An 18420-nucleotide genomic window follows, 5' to 3' on the forward strand; every position below is an offset into this window, starting at 1 on the left:
TCCTTTTTTAAGGCAAAAGAAATGGTGGAAGCTGAAACCAGGTCCCAGGTTTCTCACTGAACGCACAGTACTTTTCACACTACCATTCAAAGGTTCTGGGAAGTGTGCTCGACTCTTGCAAAGCACCATCTATCAAAATGATCTCAAAATTAGTACCTAAACATTTTCTGCTAATTAAATAAAAATTAGAAGCCATGAAAGAGTCTAGATGCTGAACAATATTTTATTTATGCTGCCCGAAATGCCAGACCTTAAAAATCGGTCCTCATTTTGCCTTGAAAAAAAAAAAAAGTTAAAAAAGATAAAGAACCAATTTTTAATGGTATGTTATATATTACCATGTTAATACACTCCATCAAAGTACGGGAGAACATTGTTTTAATGACACAGGGACAAACAGCCAGTTAAGTGTTATAGTTTTAACATAAGTAAAAAGTAAACTCCTACCAAAATTTAATAACAAAATAAACATTATTTTTTAAAAATTGGCTCTAGAGGGCCTTAAAAGTTAATACATGTTTAAAGGAAGTATCCACCAATATGGAAGATAGATCAATATTGAGTAGATAATGAACAAAATCAATTATGACACTGGTACTTTTGGTTTTATTCAAAAGTTCTCTTGCATTGTCTCAGATAAGATAAAGGATCACAATATGACAGCTAAAAATTCATTTTAGTGTACTAACTGCTTAAGACTACATATAAATTTTCACAGGTAGGCCAAATACACGTTAAAATAGTAATACAGTGTCCTGTAGTTTAAACGTTGAGAACTTCACCAACATGCAGAAGAGAAAATAATTTTTATATATGCTCCTTTGGTTCACTAAACTTTCTTCTTTTTGGCACTGACTCTTGACTAGAAGAATCAAAGTGATGAAGGACCTGTCAAAAGAAAACAACTACTAAGGATACTTTCCAGTTTACATGTCTTTACTTTTAGGTTTTTTTCACGTCTCTGAGGTTTGTTTGCTCCTTCCTTCCCCCCCTTTCTTTTTAAAATTATACATAGTGTAACTATTTCTTACTAAGATAGGATACCTGAGTTCTTTAAAAAGTAGGGTAAATTTTATTACTGATATATCTTCTGATGGCTGCTGAAAGTATATAAATTATAAAGTGTAAGGTCTTCATTAGGGTTGTTGGAGAAGTCAAAAACATAGATCTAACATTATGTCCTCAAAATAGTAAAATATTTTGGGGGGATAAGAAGAAAAAAAGATTTTAAAATGAGCTGCAGATAGAGAAACATTCTATGTTGGCACCATGTAAGATTTAAATCATGTATTCTTTTTGTATTCCTGGTACTTAGCAATGCCTGATAGAAACTAGACATCACTGCACACTTTTGAATGAACGGGAGGACAAATAAAGAAAACCTGGGGCGCCTGGGTGGCTCAGTCAGCTAAACATCTGCCTTCTGCTCAGGTCATGATCCCATGAATAAATAAATGACCCCGAATAAATAAATAAAATCTTAAAAAAAGAAAATTCCTAAAAGTATTCCCTGAGTTACTTAACTTTGATTTTTTTTGAAAAAACTAATGATACAAATTGAATGATTTGGAAAAAAAATCAAAGCTTAATACGCTGGGAAAAGTTAGACAACTTAATATGTTAATGAAATGTCAGGTTATTTCATTCCCTTAACTTATATAAATTGAAAATAATATTAACTACATTTTTGAGATTACCCTTTTAACATTAGATTTTTTAAAAGCAGTCTTAGATATTCAGTTGTCTAAATGTTAACCTACTAATAATACTAAAAATTCTAGTTGAAAATATATTTATCTCAGAAATGACAAATACAAGATCTGATATGGTAAAATAAAGTCCTAAATTTGAAACAACTGTTAAAAAAATTAAGGTCAAGAAAATTTTTCTTTCTCCTAAGGTACTAAGAGGAGATGCTATTTTTTAGGGAACAAGTTCATTTAGTAACTTATTTATACTTCATTTTTGTTCTCTAGGAAGCTCAGCTCAAATTTGTGACCCAATTTTAGCTCTACATAAATTAAATGGCCTAAATATTCTTATACTCTCATTTTCTCATTCTACTCATATTTTTCTGGACATACTGATTTTAATTTTTTTATTAATTCCTCCAACTACTTCAAATTATTCATGAAATCAGTAAATATTTACGTGGAAAAAATTAATAAACATAGCACATCTTATTTTAAAATCACCTCTTTTTTTAGAACAAATTACATATAAACAAGATTTGGATATCAGTACTTTGAGGTAACATCCAGGGATATTATCATATTTATCATTTAAAATTTAATCTAGGGGCACCTGTGTGGCTCAGTTAGTTAAGCATCCAACTCTTTTTTTTTTTTTAAAGATTTTATTTATTTATTCGACAGAGATAGAGACAGCCAGGGAGAGAGGGAACACAAGCAGGGGGAGTGGGAGAGGAAAAAGCAGGCTCATAGCGGAGGAGCCTGATGTGGGGCTCAATCCCAGATCGCCAGGATCACGCCCTGAGCCGAAGGCAGACGCTTAACCGCCGTGCCAGCCAGGCGCCCCAAGCATCTAACTCTTGACTTTGGGTCAGGTCAGATCTCAGGGTTGTGAAATTGAGTCAGGCTCTGCGCTGGGCATAGAGCCTGCTTAAGATTCTCTCTCACTCCCTCTCCTTCTGACCTTCCTCCCTGCTCTCCCTCTCTAAAAAAAAATAAATTAAAAATAAAGAAAGAAAGAAAAATAAAATTTAATCTATAGTAATCATAGTCTGATACTTGCCATTTTATTCAACCTATATATTATCATAAGACTTACTGTTTTCCCAGGTTCGAGCTGACTTCTCTTCCGATTTTCTTTAGAAGATTTTACTGGCTGATTTCCATTAGCCTCCACAAAGATGGAATAATTACTAATTGGTTATTTCTCAAAGAACAACCAACACTTGATTTTTTAACGATAGGCAACTATATGCAGTTTTTTTAAAAAAAGCTTTCCTGAGATATAATTCAGATGCCATACAATTCATTTGAAAGTTTACAGTTCAATAATTCTAAGTATATTCAGATTTGTGCAACCATCATAGTGGTCAATTTTAGAACACTTTCATCACTCCAAAAAGAAACCCTGAGGTTGGTTGATTTGTTCCTTCCTTCATTCTCTTTCTTTTTAAAATTATACCTAGTGTAAGACAGAATACCTGGGTTCTTTGAATGTAGAGTAAAGCTATCACTTCCTGATTCCCCCCTTCTCCCACTAGCTCTAAGACTTTCTCTCGCTATAGAAATCCCTATTCTGTACTTTCAGATAAATAGAATCATATAATATGTGGACTTCTGTGACTGGTTTCTTTCATTTAGCATGTTTTCAAGGTTTATCCAGTTGAAGCATACATCAGTACTTCATTCCTTTTATGGCTGAATATTAGTCCATGGTATAGATATATTACATTTGTTTATCCATTTGTCTGTTGATGGATATTCAGGTTTCTTCCACCTTTTGGCTATTGTAAATAATGTTATCAATGTGGTTTTTTAAATGAATATTGGATGATGACACATTATTAGCTGTCATATTATTATTCTCTAAAAGGACATACTTATTTTCTGATGCTAAAAATGTACTTTTTCAACGATAACTTTCTTACTGTATATACTATTAAAGATTTTCATTTCTTGCCTTTTCCTAACAATAATTCAGCCATGATTCTCCAAATCAGGGGTACTGTGGCAGATAGTTCATATTCAAAAACATGGGCAATTTCAGAAATGAATGTCCCCAAAGTATCTTAATGTCATATTAATATCCTAATGAAGGATACTTATCCTAAGTAGAAGCTGCCTCAAAGACCATTTTGCTGCTAGTTGTACTAATTTTTGAAATTCTTTTATTTTTTGCTTTCATCAGCATACTAGTTTGAATACTGCCTTCTGCCAGTTCAAACTTCCTATGGAGAATGTAGAAAAAGGGGGCCTGGCCAGCTCAGCTGGAAGAGCATATGACTCTTGATCTTGGGGTCATGAGTTCGAGACCCAATTGTGGATAGAGAATACTAAAAATAATAAATAAAAACTTTAAAAAAAAAGAATGTGGAAAAAAGGACACCAAAAAATGGCACTATAATCAATGGTGTGCTGGTAAATGTTTAACAACAAGTTCTCCAGGAGTAACAAATCCTGAGTTGAGGCATTTGTTGATTTCCATGCTGTGAATATTCTCTTCATGTCCAATTTCAAGCTACCAATATGATGTCACTGAATGAGGAGTTGGGGAAAAAATACCACTATACCACTGTTAGAATGTGCTATTTGTTTCCTAAATTTAGATATAATGTTTTACAGAATGGTTTTTCTTCATCTCTGAACCTTTGAGTAACTTAAAGGTCTAAAATAAAATATAAATTTCCATTTAGTAAAAATAGAAAACTAAAATAAAGCAGTGGGTTTTTTGCTTAAAACATGAGATTCATTTTATGCAAAAATATATACTAAACATTCATTTTTAATGTCTTATTAACAAGACAATCTATTTACAGGATAGAACATGAGAATATTTTGGCATTCTAGGCCTAGTCTGGATGACAGTGTCATTTCTCAAAGCTTTTTCTGAATTCTCCTCTTTTATGTACCTACAATAAAATTCCCCATTCTCTCCTTTGTTCCATGTAGCCTATTCAAACTTCTATCATGGCCCTCTATCACTGCTTGTTGACCTCCAATTACTAAATTTTTAGCTAAGAGAAGGAACTATATTCATGTTATATCTCCAGCACCTAGTAAAGTACCTGACACATAATAGGTGCTTACTAAATATTGGTCCAGTAAAGGAAGGATTAAGAAGCAAAATAAACTCACATGTGGGAAAAAATTATAAGGTTAGAATGGAAAAAAAAATCTAAAGGTACACTTACTATTTTATTCTGAAAGATTTTTCCACTTCTTGTTTTGCTTTCAGACACATCAAGTTCAGATGTTTTACTGACTAACTGTTCAACCTAGAAAATAACACAAAATCACATACCATAATAAAAACTTTCCATAACACAATAATGGGGCTCCAAAATTCAATACCATAAAATCTTGGGTCTTATGTTAATGAAAACCGTGAATTTTAAGTAGTTCTTACTGTCACAAAAAGTGCAAAGGTAAAGATAGTGAAACTGACACTGCATGTAATTGCTCACTCACTGAACTGAAAAAGTCTCAAACGATCATCAGGCGCTACACTACTCTTCCAGAAGATAAGGACGTCAGCTCCCTCCCACTGGAGAAAGGGGAAGTGCAGAGGAAGGTGGACAATAACCAGTCCCATTATTTTCAAGTTCTTTTTATCTAAAGGTTATATCAAGATTTTATTGTCTATGGAAAACAAAATTAATCACGTCTGCTCCAGGCAACAAAAAGTATTATATTCTCCATTTGTAAATACAAAAGGCAGTAGAATAATTGCTTAAAGATTCTATCTAGCTCTGAAATTCTGAAATGCTATGAACAGTATTTAGGTTTATTACTAAATAAACCCAGTAAAATACTCAAAACTTTTCAACATATACTTTTCAAATTTTGTTAAAAAGCATTCTTAAGACCTAATTTTCTTCTAAAAGACCTTGAATATAATAAAAAACCCTGAAAATTAACTAAATAAGTATATAAGTAATAGTCTTCTGAAAAAAAAAGTTAAAAGTGAGATGAATTATCAAATTTATACCTGAGAATGAGAAATGGAAAGATCTAGACTTTCTTTAGACCTCATAATTTCATCTTCCTCACAAACTAAACTTGGTTCTGTTAAAAAAAAAAAAGAGTTAAAGTGTTATAAAATTGAATTGGAAGTGAGTTAATCTACGTTTTCATTAATTTCTTACCTCCAAGTTCAGAAGATCCAGGGTGTTTTTTCTGCTCTTCCATTTTAGTTTCAATGTCAAAATCATCCTACATAATTACATGAAGAAAAAAATGGATACATTTCAAAAAGCAATTAAAACAACTGGGTAGAAGTATTTATGAACAAATGTGTTTTACGCGAAGGTTAAATATAACATAACACTACAACTTACACTTGCTAGAAATAAAGTCCTATAATTACCATAAAAAGGTACCATATTTATCCAAAGTATAAACTATTACTTTACTTTGCAGGGTTGTTTTAAGGACTAATATACAACTTTCTCAAAATATATAATGGTTCTAAGAATCCTTAGCTCTCACTATTGTTTGAGGGCAATGAATTAGACAAGTTTATACAACTACTACTTCTATATCTCCAGAATTTCTATATAGATGGCTATCATATACTCTGAATAAAAAATGCCCCAACCCTCTTCAGGGAGTTAGTGAATAAGCCCAATCATGGTATGACAGAAATAGCAACAAGTTTAATATCTACTTTATAATTCTTTTTCTCTTTGTGACATACATCAAAGAGCTTTAAATATTTTAAAGAATGCTACATAAATTCCAGCTATACTTGTTTATAAACCATCACTGGGATTTAGGTTTTGAGAAGACTTCTTCTTTGACTAAACTGGTTGAAAACTGAATTTTCTATTTGTTAGAATGTGATAGAACCTAAATTAGAAAAGTTAGTCTCTCTATATAAATACTGAGGTTATCATTTAGAATAAAATGAGGTAACAGAACAACAAAGATTAGATTTAAAAACAATCACGTTAATGTGAAAGATTTCCTGGGAGTGAGGCAACAACAACAACAAAAGCCTTTTTTATACTTCTGTTCATCCATTCATTCAACCAATACTGAGAATGCACACTGTACACTAAAGTGCTAGGCACAGGAGGATTACAAAAATGAAAGACACTTTCCCTGCCTTCTGGGAACTTCCAGGCTGCTTCAGGACAGTGACTTTGCAGGCCCCAAGGAAGTTCAAGCACAGGTCTAAAATGAGCACCTAGTAGGGGTATGTATGGTAGGAAGGATTCCAACATTATTTGGGCAATTGGAGCAGTTCAGTGGTTTTCAAATTATGCTCCAGACCAAAGAGTTTCCTCAGAGTCCACTCTGAGGGTAGTTGAGGGAGGCTGGGCCTCCAGGACCATTCCCTGCTTCATTCCGAATAGTTGTGCTTTTACATTTCTGAGAATGCTTGCACCAAGGTAAAAAGTTTTAAAACAAAAAGCCCATACCTTCTTTAAGATCCCTACCGACCCTGAGTTTATGATTATAATACAGTATTTACATAAATATTAATGAGAACTACTAGTCTTCAGAATTGAGGCAAACATTTGTTACTATTGTACTTTATAACTCTTTAAAATGTACTGACACTTATATAATGCTCCTGTTCATCCTCTACATCATCTTTGTCCATGAGAATTTTTTGAAGTGGTGTTTTAAATTGTTTTGGTGATAATATAGCTGAATCAATATTTTCCATTCGTTCTCTCTCAGTAGTCACTTTTACTTTGAAGGTGTGAAAAGGTGTTGGGACTTCTCCCACATTTAAGTACATAGGCTCCCCTTCAAATATCACTCCTTCACAATCACCATCCTTAAAACCAGGAGGCTGGTAATCTGGAGGTGTAACTGCAAAAAATAATGATGTTCATGAAATTGAAGAGAGCATCATCATCATCATCATCATCAAAACAGATTGAAAACATTTCAAATAGTAGAGAAAGGAAACCTTTTTTTTTCTTCACTTGACTGACTGTATGACCTTGAATAAATTATTTATCATCCTTGATTTCGTTTTCTCATCTGTGAAATGCAGATAATAGTAGTACCTACCCCATGGGGTCACTGTGGGTATTAGATGAATTAAAGTGTGTAAAATGCTCAGACCAGAACTGGCACATTATAAGTATTCAATAAATGTTAGTTATTATTATTGTTGTTGCTTTATGTTCTTCTAGAAGATATTACGCATTTAAAATATATATTTCATATATATGTATATCCTTAACAAAACACAAATAAGATCATGTTGTTCGATACCTAGCTGTTTTTTTTTAGAGATTTTATTTATTTGAGAGAGAGAGAGAGAGCATATGTGTGTGCGCATGCGGAGGGAGAGGGGGGCTTGAGGGTGGGGAGGAGCAGAGGGAGAGGGACAAGCAGACTGGTACTGAGTGCGGAGGCCCAAAGTGGGGCTTGATCGACTCTGAGATCATGACTTGAGCCGAAATCAAGAGTCAAGTCTTAACCGACTTAGCCACCCAGGTATCCCTATACCTACCTAGGTATTTTTAACATTTCTTTTTAATCTATATTTAACATTCCTTGGATAAATTACCAGCACATTCTTTTTAATAGCTTGCACGGTATCCTCATAAACATATAACGTTGCATGTTTGTGTTAAGTATATTCCCAAGATATTTTTCTAGCTAAAGAATTTCTGGATTAAAGAGAACGTGCATCTAAAATTTTGATACTGCTAAATTGTCCTCTAAAAATGTTGCACCTGTATACATTCCCTCAAGAATTTATAAAAGTGCCTGCTTTCCCCCACACCCTTGCCAATAATTGATTTACAAATTTTACTACTCTGGTTAAGTGAAAAGTGGCATATCAACTGTTTCATTTCTATAATTATGAGTGAGGTTGTACCTCACATGGATATGTTCGTATCACTGGAAAAGTTTGTGTATATTTGAAAGTCTATTTTTTCAAATCTTTTTTTTTTTTAAGATTTTATTTATTTATTGGCTAGAGAGAGAGTGAGAGAGAGAGCACGAACGGTGGGGAGGCACAGAGGAAGAGGGAGAAGCAGACTTCTCGTTGAGCAGGGAGCCTGATGCAGGGCTCAATCCCAGGACCCTGAGATCATGACCTGAGCCAAAAGCAGACATTTAATTGACTAAGCCACCCAGGTGCCCCTGAATCTTTTTCAAATACTGATATTAAATGAAAATTTTATAATTTCAAAAACTATATTACAATTTAGGTGCTTAAAATCATTTGGGATGGAAACCAATTGTTTCAATAATATAACATTGACACCAATAGTACCTTCATCGTAGTAAAAAAGTTTCATGGTCAAACAAACATCATTAGGTAAAGGTCCCAGATTTTGCATTAGAATATAAATCTTGCGAATGAGGAGAATACTTGCTTTCTTGGTGTCAGCAGACGACATACTAGATTCATTGCTTTTGTTTTTACTAGAAGAGAATTACACGTTAATTTCTTTTATGACACCCATAGCTTCTAGTAACAACTTCACGTTTTACTATTTGAGATTCTTATTCCTATTATATCACTAAATTTTTAAGTTGAAAGTTACCATAAAATGTGTTTTAATGACACTATTATTAAAATTTAATATCACTAATATCATTATTAATAACGTTATAAACTAATAATTTTATTTAAATTAATATGCATTTTATATGAGATGGTCAAAAGAAATGAGTGAGGGACTTTAATTAAATTTCTAATCACTCAAGCATACAATAGCTTTCCTACTCTTTGGCTCTGTTTCACAATTAAAATAGTATATAATTAGCCACACATTCTGGGCTTGCAGCTACTCGAAGGATATTTTGTACAGCCGCACCTCAATGGTTAACTGGGGATGTTTGAGAAGTTTCAGAATTAATCCTGAAGTTTAGCAATACAGTATTAATATAAATAAGTGGTAATCTGTAATACAAAAAGAAAATGATAAAATACCTTATGAAGTCCATGATTGGTCCATTATTAGTATACTTGAATTTAAATTGGTAACATTCTGAAATTGTCTTAAATAGAAAACATTGCAATTATGTATTTGATATACAGTACTGGTGGCCAAGTCGTTATATATAGCTTTTGTATGACTCTTAACATTGATTTAATAGATTTTTCTGCCATGTTAATCCTTACTGGTCCACTGAAACTCTCAAGTCCTAACAGTAAATTCCCATGATTTGGGATTTGGGGCTTCAGTTTTAAGAGAGATATATATTCTCCCACTAATTGCAACGTATATCATATACACCAGAGGGAAGGAACTCCTTAGCAGGCAGGTAAGAGGGGCAGTATTATCTCTTACTCAAGCAGAATGGCTTTAAGCACAGGGCTTAAATCCTTGCTGTATGTAACCAGAAGCAAGTTATTTAAGTCTTCTAGGTTTTAGTTTCCCCAGCTAATAAAAGGGGTTGAAAATAGTATCTATCTCATTGGTGGTTGTGAATATTTAACAAATAGGATAATTTATACAGAGCCCTTAATAAAGTGCCTGGCACACCGAACCATCAATAAGTATTAGTGAATCAACAAGGTTGCTCTTTTACTGAAAGAAAAAATGTTCAACTATATAAAACGTCGGAAACTAAATGACTATTTTCTGAACAATTAGTTAGCTTCTGAACAATCAACTAATTCACAGCTGTTGTCCATGAGATTTTTTGTCCCCGTGGACATATATTAAGCATTAATTGCAGGCATGAGTATCAAAGAGAAGACACACTGCCAGCCCTCTTGAAGCTTTTTTTATTGCTTCCTTTACATTTCAGTGCTCACATAGGAACAGGGATCAGCTCTCTTTAAAAAAAAATCTGCTTCTCCATGACTGAACGAAAAACTATATTATAAATAGTGATACTGTAATGGTTAAAGCACCAAGATCATGGACTGGCCTTCTTAGGTCCGAATTCTGGTTCTGCCACTGTGACCTTAGGCAAGAAAACTTGTATCTAGGTTTCCTTATCTATAAAGTGGAAATAATGGTAGTTACCTCTTGAAGGTTATGATGAGTAAATGAGACAATTCAAAGAACAGAGCCTAATAATAGCAAGTACTCAAAAGATCTTTCCCCTTTGTTTCTTATTACTGGTTTTCCCTGTCACTTCTTATAATCCCTTCTTTGTCAGATGAACAGTTGGATGTGACTGGATTGGGATGAATATTCAAAGCTCAAGGATAAGTATCTTATTTTTGTCAAATTCAACCCCTTTCATAATTTTATAAAAAGAATGTTATATAGAAGCAGAAGGCAGGAGACTTAGGTTATTTCTAAGGGGTTTTGGATTTGTGGCCCAGGATCAGTCACAAAATCTCTCTGGTAGTAAGTATATTAATCTGTTTAAAGATAACAATACAAGCCTTGTCTTACCTCAAAAGAGCCCTTATGAGGTTCAAATGTGAAAATACATGTGAAAGTGAATACAATTAAAGGCATAAGATAAAAAAAAGAAAAAGAAAAAAATAAAAGCATAAGATATTATAATTTATGTTATTTTTTGATATTAGAGATACTATGTTTCTTTACTAACTTAAGCACACCTACCTGAGGGTCTTCTGGATTGGTGTATACCTATTTAAAAATAATTCATAATTGAGTTATATAAGACTAAGTATTCAAGGAGAACTAAATTGGATGTTTAGACTAAACTATTAAATGGATTCAGAAAAACAAAATATAAAATGACCCCCCCAAAATATTAGTTACTTTTTTCCCACTGAATAGATCATTTGTTTGAATAAAGTGACATAATCAATGCTGGTTTTAATGTTATTTAAATAAGCAAGGCCGAATTTGACTGTCTTTAAGAAAGAACATACAATTTAAAAATACTTACAGCTAGAACAACCATCCTTAGCTGAAATATAACAAAGAACAAAAATCTTACTTTTACTTTATAAAATATTTTTTCATGATGGATCACAAGAATTCTTTGTCCTATTTCAACATTTATTCCTCATAAGAAATAATATTGCAGAAAATATGATGTATATAAAGCAACACCCTGGATGTTCTTCCTTATTCCCCCAAATATCTATTTCTAGTTGACTTACTGAAGGTTGACATTCATGTCTTTGATGTAAGCAAATACAGGCATTTCTGCCAGTTACAAGGAAAATATATACTGTGAAATAACACGTTAAACCTTACCAGTGTAAGAACTGATTTTGAAAAGAGAAAAGCAGAGTTCAGGACTCTGTTCCTTTAATAAAGGGAAGAGGTTTTGAAGACCATAGGAATAGAGAATCGCAGGAAATAACCCACTCAGGTAATCTGTCAAAAATCTGAGTCATCCTTGGTTTGGATCTTTTCCTTACATTCTACAACCAATCTATCAAGTTCAATCAGTTCTACTGCCAAATATATCCCGAATCTTTTCATTTCTTTCCTTCTCTGCCATGCTGGTTCACCAGAACTGCATTAACAGATTATGCACCATTCTCCTTGTTCTCCTTCTCCTGTATATTGTCTTAACAACAGCGGGAGTGATTTTTAATTTAAAGTATAAATCAAATGATGTCACATTTCTACTAAAACCTTCAAATGGCTTTTATTTGCACTTAAAATAAAATTCAAACTCCTTCGCCTATACAGTTCTGAATGCCCTGGCCCTGCTTACCTTCTCAGGCTCCTCTAGGCTATTCTCCCTCCCCTACTGCTCATTGCATCCCATTCCCATTCACACTGGCCTTCTTTTTGTTCCTTGAACTTTCTAAATTCCCCTTCAACTCTGTATTTGCTGTTCTGCCAGGAATATTCTCTCCCAAAGTCAATGCCCGGCTGGTTTCTTCTCAATCAAGTCTCAGCTTAAATGTCACTTACTCAGGACCACCCTATCTAAAGTTACCCCACCTCTCCACCTGTGACACACTTTCTTGCAATATTTTATTGGCATTTAACACAATTGGAAATCATCTGATTTACTTGTTTTATTGACTGTTTTCCCACTACAGAAGGGACCCTCTTTGTCTCATTGATCACTGTTAGTTCACCCAGCTCCTACCTAGAATATGTGTCTAGCACATAGCAGGCACTCAATATTTAATTAGTATTAAATATTTAATGCCTTAATAAGGGAGGTTAGTGACCATGGATAAAATTTTATCTTTTTTACAATTTTGTTTAGAGCTTGACTTCTTCATATATGCTGATATAAACATAAGTATATAAAAATGCTTATAGTCAACAGTAAACACTTATTAATTGAAATTTCACTTATTCAGAATTTGTGACAATTTAACCTAGATCACACGGAAATTTATTTTTGAACTCTCACAAAGAAATAATTTATTAAATTATTAGTATAAACAAAATTGTAGAAGGCATGTAAATTAATAAATGAATTATTTTAAAAGACTTTTTAATTCATTAAGTTTTTGTAAGTTAGTATGTGTTACTAAAACAAATACGTGTTAACAGTTAACACTGGCTTGGCAAAATCTGTCAAGTATTAATTCTATTGGCTTAAAATGAGTTGAATATTAGTCTTTAAAATATTCAAATGTTCAAACTTTTGAGTAATTTGGACTGGCCTATGCCCAAGTTAGTTTAAATTAATGTTTTACTTTGTGGCAATTGCTGTTACATTTGTAGAGTATAAACTGTAGGAAAAAAGATAAAGAAATATTGACTTACGTATTTTTTTTGTAAAGCATCATAGCATCCTAGCATCCTAAAAAATAACGAAGGATTCATTTTTAGACTGAATGCATTTCCAGAAAAGAATTCTTTTAATAAGTCTCCATGTTATCTCATTACTAAATAATACAAAATTTTCTTATTAAAGCTCCCCTTTTTTTTAAGATTTTATTTTTTTTTAAGCAATCTCTACACCCAATGTGGGGCTCAAACTTACAACCCTGAGATCAAGAATCACATGTTCTACTGACTGAGCCAGCCGGGCTCTCCAAAGCTCCTTTATTAACCACCTTAAAATAGTAAAACAAATAGTGGCAGAAATATAAACTGTTGATAGAGGATGGCTCGGGATAGGAGGTAAAATATCTGACAGCTACTCATGGGGAACATTAACAGGAAAATGAATGCTGTTCACATGGAGCCTAAAATAAAGGAAAGTTTTAAGCAAAAATCCAAAGACCTACAAAAATGGTATCTAGTTGAAGGGAGAATTACTAAAATTGGGTTAAATACTGAAAGGTATCCAAGGTATAAAAAAAAAATGTGATTTAAGAAAAAAATTAACATCATTAGGTATTCTTTTACTTACCACTTCACTAACTGTGTAGATCCTGGACAGTTTTTATCTTCTCTCAGAATTTTGACACAAAGATCTAAACACCAAAATGATATAAATATAGAGTTGCTTAAGATTAGTAAACAACTAGGGGCGCCTGGGTGGCACAGCGGTTAAGCGTCTGCCTTTGGCTCAGGGCGTGATCCCAGCGTTATGGGATCGAGCCCCACATCAGGCTCCTCCGCTATGAGCCTGCTTCTTCCTCTCCCACTCCCCCTGCTTGTGTTCCCTCTCTCGCTGGCTGTCTCTATCTCTGTCGAATAAATAAATAAAATCTTTAAAAAAAAAAAAGATTAGTAAACAACTAGAAATTTAACTGAGGATTATTTTCTTCAGCTGTGTATGAAATATATTATTAAATGGCAATGACCTTCCAGATGATTGGTATTAATATAATTTAAAAGAAGAAAGGTTTTATGGAAACAAAGATTTTTTTATCCTTATTATAAAATGGCATCATAATGATTAGGATACATGTTGATGGGTAGAAAAAAAATAATTTTTCAAAGTTATAAGATATTTAAAGTTAGATATAATGCTTTCACACAATCATTACCCAAGAGTCTCAGACTATTTGCATGGGCCCTTATCCCAATTAAATACTTGTAAGAGACCAAGAAGTTAACTAGCTATCAGAGATAGAAACCTGCAAGAAAACAACAGGTAATACAATGGAAAGGACTGAGATCTCTGTCTCAGGTTTCTTATCTGAAAAACAGAGATAATATCTAACTCAAAGTCCGGTAATATGAATTAACAAGATATAATACATACCATAGCACTTAACATATTACCCAGCATATAGTTAGCACAAAATTAGGTACATACTATCACTGGGTAATGAATTACTACTGTAGTATAAATAGGTTATATTATTTTTACTTCGTTAAAATAACACAAGAACATATACTACCACTGTACAAAGCTATTAATAATAGAATGCTTGTATCTACTTAGTTCGTCATTATAAAAGTAACGTCAGGTAAAATTAAACTTGAGAAACTGAGGAAAAATTTTATGATTAAGTGCTTCTAAAGGTATTAATATACTTAAAAAAAAATTCATGTATTTCAGTGAGAGAGAGCATGCAGGGGGGAGAGAGAAACTTAAGCAGACTCTGGGCTGATTGCTGAGCCCCACACGGGGCTGATCTCACGACCCTGAGATCAGACCTGAACTGAAACTAAGAGTCAGATGCTGAACCAACTGCACCACCCAGGCACCCCTTGAATATACTTTTTAAAAAACACTGGGGCGCCTGGGTGGCACAGCGGTTAAGCGTCTGTCTTTGGCTCAGGGCGTGATCCCGGCGTTATGGGATCGAGCCCCACATCAGGCTCTTCCGCTATGAGCCTGCTTCTTCCTCTCCCACTCTCCCTGCTTGTGTTCCCTCTCTCGCTGGCTGTCTCTATCTCTGTCAAATAAATAAATAAAATCTTTAAAAAAAAAAAAAAAACCACTTAGTCCACACAAAAACTTGTACATGAATGTGGCATAATTTATAATAGCCAAAAAATGGGGTTGCTGGGTGGCTCAGTTGGTTCAGCAACAGACTTTTGATTTTGGCTCAGGTCATGATCTCAGGGTCATGAGATAAGCTCCACATCAGGCTCCATGCTCAGTGCAGAGTCTGCTTGAGGTTCTCTCCCTCTACCCCTCCCTGGTCCTGCTCGTGGGTGCTCTCTCTCAAATTTAAAAAAAAAGAAAGAAAGAAAAAAAATGTAATAGACAAAAAGTGGAAACAACTGAAACAAATGTTCATCAACTGATGAAGGATAAATAAAATGTGGTATATCCATATAATGGAATATTATTCAGCAATAAAAGAGAATGAAGTACTAATTCATGTTACCATATGGATGAACCTTAAAAACAAATTAAGTGAGAGGAGCCGTTCACAAAGGACCACATATTGTATGATACCATTTACATTAAGTGTCCAGAATAGGCAAATCCATAGAGACAGGGAGCAGGTTGGTGGATGCCTAGGACTGGGGAGGTAGGGGAAGTGGAGAGTCACTTAGTGGGTATGGAGTTCTCTTATGGGTTGACGAAATGTTCTAAAATCGACTGTGGTAATGGTTGCACACCAATTTGAATATACTAAAAATCATTCAACTGTGCATTTTAAATGCATGAATTATCAGGTTTGTGAATTATATCTTAATAAAGCTATTATTTTAAAAAATATCTAAACAAAAAATTACAGTATTACAGTTTTATCTATTATTTTCCCCATTTTAATTTTTTAACATAGATTTAATTAACATATAGTGTATTATTAGTTTCAGAGGTAGAGTTCAGTGATTCATCAGTCTTATATAATACCAGTGCTCATTACATCACGTGTTCTCCTAATGTCCATCACCTAGTTACCCCACCTCCCTCCCTCTCCCCTCCAGCAACCCTCAATTTGTTTCCTATTTAAGAGTCTCTTATGGTTTGTCTCACTCTCTGATTTTGTCTTATTTTTCCCTCTCTTCCCCTATGATCTTCTGTTTTGTTTCTTAAATTCCACATATAAGTAAGTTCATATGATAATTGTCCTTCTCTGATTGACTTATTTCACTTAGCATAATACCCTCTAGTTCCAGATACCTGGGTGGCTCAGTCAGTTAAGCATCTGCCCTCAGCTCAGGTCATGATCCCAGGGTCCTGGGATGGAATCCTGCATCAGGTCCCTGCTCAGCGGGGAGCCTGCTTCTCCCTCTGCCTGCCGCTCTCCCTGCTTGTGCTTGCATGCACTCTCTCACTCTCTCTGATAAATAAATAAATAATCTTTAAAAAAAAGAAAAAAAATACCCTCTAGTTCCATCCATGTCATTGCAAATGGCAAGATTTCATTTTTTTGATGGCTTAGTATTCCATTGTGTGTGTGTGTATACATCTTCTTTATCCATTCAACTGTCGATGGACATCTGGGCTCTTTTCATAGTTCGGCTATTGTGGACATTGATGCTATAAACATTGGGGTTCAGGTGCCCCTTCGGATCACTACATTTGTATCTTTGGAGCAGATACCTAGTAGTGCAATTGCTGGGTCAAAAAATCACAGTGTTAAAGCAAGCCAAAATAAAAACATGTTTAAATAAAGAGTTTTGTGTGTGCGTGTGTTTTTAAATAGGCTCCGTGCCTAGCATGGAACCCAACACAGGCTTGAACTCAAGACCCTGAGATTGAGACCTGAGCTGAAATCAAGATTTGGACACTTAATCCACTGAGCCACCCAGGCACCTCTAAAGAAAGTTTTAAAATGAACATTACATTTAAAAAATTGAAACAAAAAAACCATAAACATGACATTACCATCTAGATATCTTGTTCCATAAGCACATTCCGGAAATATTCCTCTCAAATATGTGATGCAGGATACTGAAACTGCTAGGAGCCTCTTCACTAATACTAAGGACTGTTGTTCTGTTGATATCTTATTGGGAAACACCAGCGCACTCTAAATTCAAGGAAAATTAAAACATTTTATTTAGATTAATTAAAACATTTTATTTAGATTTATAAAAAATAACATCTTCCTGAACTTTGAGTAGATCTAATTTTGCATATGCATGTTACTTTCCCTAAGAATCCTAACCATAAAAAAAAAAAAAAAAAATTCCTAACTATAGTGGTTAGTAATCCCCAAAAAGTCAGGGTGGCTTCTAAGATGTGAGGGTAATTCCAGGGTTTCAGCCTAAAGATAGAATGCAAAAAGTGGTTAAGAATCATGGTAAAAATCCTCCTGCAGGTTGACTGTCTGTAAGTGCATAATACATGATAGACAGCACTTCTTTTCTCTTTAGTTACTGACTAGGTTTGACACAGGTAACTATAATACAAGAACTGTGCAAAGATGAGAATTTTATCTTTGTGAGGCATAGACATTCATTTCCTAGGAATGGACTGCTAAGAATGATAATTTTATCAAAGCAACAGAATAGCATTTATTAACACCTAATGTAAATTGAATATGAACCAGTTATTTAATGCAATGCATCAAATATCTAATACAATTCTCCACTGACTCTATAAAGAGTTTAGTAAATATCTTCATTTCTTAAAATATGGAATTTTCTGATCTCATTAAACCCTCAAACAGTTGACTCTAACTTTAGACTATAAAAACAGCTGAGACTTCAAGAAACAATAAAATTAGCTAAATTAAAATATATTAAAATACATGAAATCATACCATGGAAGTTCTTTGCAATTGTGCAGTGGCCATCTTCTGATAAAGTCTTTTCTTCAATTCAACCTAGTGACACAAATACAAGCTTTAACTTCAGATCTTATTTTTATCCCTAATTTTCTTTTTTTTTTTTTTTAAGATTTTATTTATTTATTTGACAGAGATAGAGACAGCCAGTGAGAGAGGGAACACAAGCAGGGGGAGTGGGAGAGGAAGAAGCAGGCTCATAGCAGAGGAGCCTGAGGTGGGGCTCGATCCCACAACGCCAGGATCACGCCCTGAGCCGAAGGCAGACGCTTAACCGCTGTGCCACCCAGGCGCCCCTAT

At 34.0% G+C, this 18420-nt stretch overlaps 1 protein-coding gene across 1 annotated transcript; it reads right to left on the reverse strand.

Annotated features, from left to right (window-relative positions):
- Positions 1-284: 284 nt before the first annotated feature.
- HORMAD1 (HORMA domain containing 1) lies at positions 285-18235 on the reverse strand. Its single transcript, XM_045790677.2, has 14 exons — positions 18097-18235; positions 17217-17361; positions 13884-13947; positions 13292-13328; positions 11493-11513; positions 11201-11227; positions 9604-9671; positions 8941-9092; positions 7255-7514; positions 5837-5903; positions 5680-5756; positions 4883-4966; positions 2791-2862; positions 285-888 (listed from the first exon to the last, which is right to left on the reverse strand). Exons 1-14 carry the CDS (start codon positions 18127-18129, stop codon positions 808-810), a joined length of 1188 nt encoding a protein of 395 aa, XP_045646633.2. The 5' UTR covers positions 18130-18235; the 3' UTR covers positions 285-807.
- Between the last annotated feature and the right edge of the window lie 185 nt (positions 18236-18420).

Source organism: Ursus americanus, chromosome 12, assembly GCF_024610735.1.
Source record: "Ursus americanus isolate L20-20 chromosome 12, mUrsAme1.1.p, whole genome shotgun sequence".
Lineage (NCBI taxonomy): Eukaryota > Metazoa > Chordata > Mammalia > Carnivora > Ursidae > Ursus > Ursus americanus.